This window comes from Babylonia areolata, chromosome 23 (assembly GCF_041734735.1).
Source record: "Babylonia areolata isolate BAREFJ2019XMU chromosome 23, ASM4173473v1, whole genome shotgun sequence".
NCBI classification, from domain to species: domain Eukaryota; kingdom Metazoa; phylum Mollusca; class Gastropoda; order Neogastropoda; family Buccinidae; genus Babylonia; species Babylonia areolata.
Genome location: NC_134898.1, coordinates 34,070,476 through 34,077,435, shown reverse-complemented (window position 1 = coordinate 34,077,435; position 6,960 = coordinate 34,070,476). Strand labels below are relative to the sequence as shown.

The 6,960-nt window shown below is 38.4% G+C and overlaps 1 protein-coding gene across 2 annotated transcripts in view; it reads left to right on the top strand.

Annotated features, from left to right (window-relative positions):
• LOC143298132 (adrenodoxin-like) overlaps positions 1–6,258 on the top strand; it is a 9,894-nt gene extending 3,636 nt beyond the window's left edge. For both annotated transcript variants that reach the window (XM_076610852.1, XM_076610853.1), the window contains exons 3-4: positions 1,422–1,551; positions 2,134–6,258. In XM_076610852.1, coding sequence (XP_076466967.1) covers positions 1,422–1,551; positions 2,134–2,227 — 224 coding nt within the window. In that variant the 3' untranslated portion in view covers positions 2,228–6,258. The remainder of the gene's footprint in view (positions 1–1,421; positions 1,552–2,133) is intronic.
• Positions 6,259–6,960: the final 702 nt, after the last annotated feature.

The following is a 6,960-nucleotide window of genomic DNA, read 5'->3' as shown; positions in this document are numbered from 1 at the left end:
TGGGTAGTTTCATGGTCTACATGTTGTCTGGAGTAGCAGACATCTTTTACTTTGGCTTTGGCTTTAAGAGCTTTTTTTGTAATCATATATGCTGTTTGTAGGTCTGAGCTTTTCATGTGTGTGTGTGTCTGTGTGTTTGTGTGTGTGTTGAATGGCTTTTACAGTCAGAATGTGCATATTGCATGTTTTCTTTGTTTTTTTCTTTTTTTTAACCTTGCGTGTAACCAAAGTGATCATTTCACTTTTTCAGATGCTGTTGTGTGTGAGTGTGTGTGTTTTTGTGTGTGTGTGCATTACACACTGTTGTATGTGTCTGTGTGACTTTGGACAAGAGAGGGGACAGTAGAGAGAAAGAGAAAGTAAAGATCTGTTTCTGTTAGACTGAAGCATTGTTAGTGATAATCCTTGTTTATGCACAGTTCAGTCCAGTTCAGTTATTCAAGGAGACGTCACAGCATTCGGACAAATCCATATATACATATGCTACATGGTACACCACCTCTGCGAAGCAGATGCCTAACCAGCAGCGTAACCCAATGCACAGACCAGGGTACATGTCATCAAGAATTCTGCAGCCCTCATAGCGATAGGATTACTCTGTGGTAGCTCTGTGAGAGCTCTGTGCAATCCAAGGAATGAAGCTAAGGGACTCAGTTGCTGAGGTTTTTGAAATCCTGCAGGGAGAGAGGATCAGGTGCTGAGGTTTGAAACTCTGCAGGGAGAGAGGATCAGGTGTTGAGGTTTGAAACCATGCAGGGAGATAGGATCAGGTGTTGAGGTTTGAAACCATGCAGGGAGAGAGGATCAGGTGCTGAGGTTTGAAACCATGCAGGGAAAGAGGGTTGGGATTAATTCTGTTCCCCTTCGCACTTGGTTGCTCTCTGTAGGAGGGCGGCTGGTGTAAAGTGCTGTTTCGTTTTTATTCAGTGTTGTTTCCATGGAGACATGGAAACTGCGCGGTGGCTTGGGGCCAGCTGTGCCCTGTATGTAATGTGTGTGTGTGTGGATTTGGGGTGGGAGGAAGTCATCTTTGGTAGAGGTACTCAACAGAAGTGCCCTCAGCCATGAAGATTTTCATTTTGCCTGATGACTTTGGGGTTAGTTTTTAGAGTCAGTGCGGTATTGCCATTCCATTCCTCACCAAGTTATAGTGCCATTTTGTACACATCTGTTTAGAAACTGAATACAACGTGTAAGCAACCAGTACAGTTAATTAAATGTATATATATATTTATATATATATATATTAAGCCTTCATGCTATGATATGCATTGTTTAAACTTGCTTTTATGAATAGATCTCAGATGACCTTCATGGATGGTCAGCTGGCCAATTAAAGCATATATTGGGACATAATTATGTGATTATTGTGGAGTGCCTGTCTGACAGAAAGCGTTAATTTACAATGTGAAAATGTTCAGGTGCCTGTGAAGGAACCCTAGCATGTTCTACGTGCCATCTGATCTTCAAACCCGAAAACTACAGTCAACTGCCGGCACCGACAGATGAAGAAAATGATATGCTTGACTTGGCCTTTGATTTGCAAGACACGTACGCATCACTTTTGTTTTATTTGTTTATTTTTTGTTGATTGTTTTCTGCATGGAAGGATGTGGGAATAGGGGAATGTATAAGAAGAGAGAATGGGAAAATGGAATCTTTACTTTTCAACAGATTATGTCATGTTAAACATTGTTCTTTTATTTAATCATTTGATGTTGTACTTGTGGGTTGCTCCTTGTGAGTATATATTCATAGTTTTAAGTTGATCATTGATTAATGATTTTTGCATGGTCATTACATTAACCACTCATTTAAAATTTTTATGTTGATTGTTAATTGATGATAATTTATCAGTTGCACAATGATTATTTTTTTGTAATTATCAGTTGACAACACTGAGTTCATTCTTGATTAATAATTTTGGCTTGGTCATAATCACTCATTGTATGTTGATCTTTGATTAATAATAATTCATCAGTTGCGCATTGATTGATCATTTTTAAGTAGATAATCGATTGACAACACTGAGTTGATCATTTATCAACTGTTTTGCAGTTGATTATTGAACGATAATTCTGAAGTTGATGATTAGTTGATAAATCATTTTGAATTGATCTGGTTTTGTTTCAGGTCTCGGTTGGGTTGCCAAGTTACCGTCACCAAGGAAATGGCTGGCTGGGAGGTGAAGGTCCCCTCAGGTGTTTCGGATGCACGTGATCTGTAATGGACGACTGTGAAACATGTGACCCCCATACCGTCTAAAGATAATGTATGAATATTGATGATGCTGGTCTGTATGAATATTTATTATGCTGGATTGTTGGGAGCTTCTTGGAGCATTTGTAACTTTGTACTGTGGTTTACTGCTTGCTGGTTCATGATCTTGCTGGCATGACACTGCGAAAGACCACTGGTCATTGCACATTTTTGTGCAGGAAGAGTAGAAAACAAGTTCCTGGCAGTTCTACTACTTTGTGTGCCTTTTAGGGAACATCTGCAGCGAAACAAAAGAAATTTTTAAAAAAACTCAAGCAAATATTATTATGCTCAAGTGCAAAGAAGAGTTTTAAATGTTTTTTTATCTAATTTTTGTTGTTTTGTTTTTATCTAGCATGGAGGACCAGGCACATTAGTCTTAGTAAAATTTAAGGCACTGCTGAAAATGTCAAGTTGACTGCATGATTTGAAATTTAAGGTATGCGTAATCATTTTTGTAACAATCGAACTTTCTTGCAATTTCATCTTTTTAACCCAGTTATACTGTGATAGCTTGCAAAACTATGAAATGCATTTGTATTTGCAATAATCACTTCTAAGTGATATGCAATAGTAGTGTCAGTCAGTCAGTTCATGCTGACACTGCTTTATATATAGCGGTTTCATTTTGGTTTTAAATAGTGATAACATTATATAAAGAATTTTCTTCAAATATTTCTATTTATTAATTGTTTTTACAACGTACAAAAACACAGTGCTCAACAATAAAGACGCAGTTCTTCACACTAGGATAACACATGAAGAAAAGACATGTGACATATTAAGGCAACTTGCTGCAGAAAAAAATTCCTTTGTCACTGCCCAAAATACACACTTCATGTGCACATCAGAGAATATTATAGCACTATGATTTATCGTTATGGCAGTGGCCACCATTATCATTAGTTTTGTTCATCTTTTCCATTTTCTTTTTCATTTTTCCTCTCCCTTCTTTCCTTTATTGTGAAGAGTTGTTCAGCAAGAACATCAAAGGGAATCCAGAGCAAGAAAAAAGCAACAACTATAAATAAAAAAAAGTTGCTGCCCAATATGTACTTTAATGAAAGAGAAACAGAAAAACAAACAAATAAATGAATGAACAAACTGAAAGCACACAGAAAACAAACCAATGGCGTTCCATAAATGAACAGTAGGAAATGTGGTATTTTGTTGTTGTTTTTAATTTCATTATCAGATGATATGCTTTGATAGATTAGAGATTTAATTCCCTCTTGGGGATGCCTGGGGTCTTTCAGTATGAATATCTTCACCTTCTGCAAATTCTGTGCCAGAAATTTCCTCTTTTCAGTTGCTCTCTGTTTCTGGCTTTTTTCTTCCTTTACTGTTGTCTGCCTTTTCTGCCTTCCCAGTCCATTCCCTTTTCTTTTTTCGAGCAAGTCTTGACAAATTTTCTGTTTTCCACAGTCTGTGATGTACAGTCTGTGCTGTTTTGCTCTGGCGATTAGGTGGTGAAATTGTGAAATACTAGGATGGGCACTAGCTGTCCATTCTGCAGTGTTATTTGCCTATATGGCTTTTTTTATGTATTTTTGTTTGGCTTTGAAATGTTTGGTGTTTTTTTTGTTTTTTTGTTTATAAATCTTGGGATGATGAATTAAGCAGGAAGGGCTGATGTCCTCAGTACAGCCTCGTCTTATTTTCCCTTTGGAGCTGAATGGTAAGAATGATGTGTCATGATCTGTGTTTTGTGGGTTTGTCATGGTGGTTTTTTAGGGTGGAGTTTTGTTGGAGTGGGGGTGGGGGGTAGATGTCATAGTTATGTGTTGATGTGGTTGAGCATTTGTATAGTTTGTCAGTCCTGATATGGCCGTATGCGGTTTGCTGGACAATAAGCAACTGTAAACAAGAGATTTAAGTGAAGGAAGATGAGGAGGGAAAGGAATGGTGAAAAGATGTGGATATATTACATGGGATATGTCATGTGGGAATGCGATCTCAGTGTAAAAGCAAAGTGTGGAACAATTGTAGTGTGTGTACGTTTCTGTGTATACAGGTGGGTACACATGTTTGTGCGTGTGAGTGTGCTGGCATTTTTCTCAGGATACAAATCATAGCTGATTGATAAGAATGATCCTTGTTGTTTTGTTTAAATAGGTGTAAGCATTTAATGGCCCGATTGTTTTCATCCCTGTCCATCTCTCATAATTTTTTGTGAACTCTTTGTGCACATTTTCATTAATGCTCTTTCTTTACTTATGTGTTATTTTTTCTCTCAGACATGCATGAAATATTCACTTGTCATCTTATTACAGAAAACCCAGTTTTCTGTATTAGGTGGAAGTGCTTCAAGGCACCCAAGTATTTCTGAGATGCCATTATCATTAATATCATTATTATTATTATTATCAATATTTGGTGACACTTGCCAGATTATTTTGATGAAAAGTACACAGTTTTCATTCAGTATTTTCTTCAGAAAACATTAAAACAGTACAGGAAATCTACACCACATCTTGCTCTCTATGATCAGCGTCTGATCCAGTGTTTCTGTGTCCCCAGTTTCAAACACTCCACAGCCAACAACCAACCTTTCCCCTTTTCTTGACCTTACACACAGAACAAGCTCCATCTTCTGCTTTTTTTTTTTTCTTTCTTCTTCGTTCGTGGGCTGCGACTCCCACGTTCACTCATATAAACATGAGTGGGCTTTTACATGTATGACCATTTTTACCCCTGCCAGTCATTCTGTTTTCAGGGGGATGCATACCTGGTGTTTTCTCGTTTCCATAACATGCCAAAAGCATGAATTACTGGATCTATTTTTACGTGCTTGTTTGATGGTCCGAATGTATTTTACACACACAGGGCTTCAGGTCTGCACATCTGTTGACCCGGAAGATTGGAAAAATCCCCACCCTACCCCCACCAGGCGCTGTGACCTGGAACCCTCAGGTTGAAAGTCCATCACTGTAACTACTGGACTGTTGCTTACTGTTCTCAGTCCTTTTAGTCTGAGCTTGAGGCTTACCTCTTTGCAGAGTATTTGTATTTGTATTTCTTTTTATCACAAGAGATTTCTCTGTGTGAAAGTCGGGCTGCTCTCCCCAGGGAGAGCGCGTCGCTACACTACAGCGCCACCCCTTTTTTTTTCTTTTTTTTTTTTCCTGCATGCAATTTTATTTGTTTTTCCTATCGAAGTGGATTTTTCTACAGAATTTTGTCAGGAACAACCCTTTTGTTGCCGTGGGTTCCTTTACGTGCGCTAAGTGCATGCTAAACCTCGGTTTATCGTCTCATCCGAATGACTAGCGTCCAGACCACCACTCAAGGTCTAGTGGAGGGGGAGAAAATATCGGCAGCTGAGCCATGATTTGAACCAGCGCGCTCAGATTCTCTCGCTTCCTAGGCGGACGCGTTACCTCTAGGCCATCACTCCCCCACCCAGCTCCTCTCCTGCTTCCTAGCCTATAACGTCTTTAGCTTTCTGTTTATATGTATTCATTAACTCCGTCTTTCATCCCTCTGAATCACGAGTTCTGCATGCATGTGAACAACTGATGTGAAAGTACTTTGATTTGTCTCAACACAAGTTTCAGCATGTTATGAACACATCTTGTTGTTGACAGTTGTCAGTGTTCAGATTACCTTGGCATCTGTTGCCTGTAAGTATTTTATTTTGTTAATTATGTACTTGGTTATCAAGTAAACAAGTATCAAGTATAAGGATACTTCAGGAAGGAAGTGTTATTTCCTTCAGAGAAAGGTGCCCAGACACACTAACAAAGTCATGGGTATAATGATACTTGGTTGTTATTTGAACATGAGCTTTTATCCATCATTTATGTTTATCAAACTGTGAAGAATGAGAAAGGTTTATATGGAGCCATTTTGAAATGTGACGGAGGCGTATTAGATAATCAGTTTGGTTGTGTGTCTGTATGTGTTTCTGTTTGATGATGTTTCTGGCAATTTTGTGAGTTCAAAGTAGTCAATCAGAAATATACTTACCATGTAAAAGAATTAAACATGACTTTATGAATGCCAGTGTTTGTTTCCAGACCAGTCTGTTTGTGTGTGTATGTGTGTGTGTGTTTGCAGCGTGCATGTCTAAACTAATGGTCAGTGTTTGGCAATATGATCAGTTTATGAATTCATCCTTTTTACACGTGTTCAGGACAACGAGCTGAAGCATAATCATGACACCATAGTCCAAGAGATGTTTGTGTACAAAATGGTTCATATATATACATATATATTTGTGTGTGTGTAGTGTTGGCTAGAGGTAACGCATCCGCCTAGGAAGTGAGAGAATCCGAGCGCACTGTGTTCAAATCACACTGCCAGTCACCAGTATTTTCTCCTCCTCCACTAGACCTTGAGTGGTGGTCTGGACGCTAGTCATTTCGATAAGACGATAAAGCAAGGTCCCATGTGCAGCATTCACTTAGCGCACATAAAAGAACCCACAGCAAGGAAAGGGTTGTTTGTATGGATCTGTCCACACATTTTCACGCCTCGATGAAACTGAAACTGGTTACTGAATAATTGTAATAAATAAATAAATACAGAACTAGAGGAGAATTTGTTACATTGAAGAAATAATTAGGCTATGTGCCTATTTCAGTTTCACAAACAACAGTACAATTAAAGACATAATTAGGCTATATACCTATTTCAGTTTCACAAACAACAGTACAATTTTGACTATTTTATGTGGTACATGTACAGCTAAGGAAACGA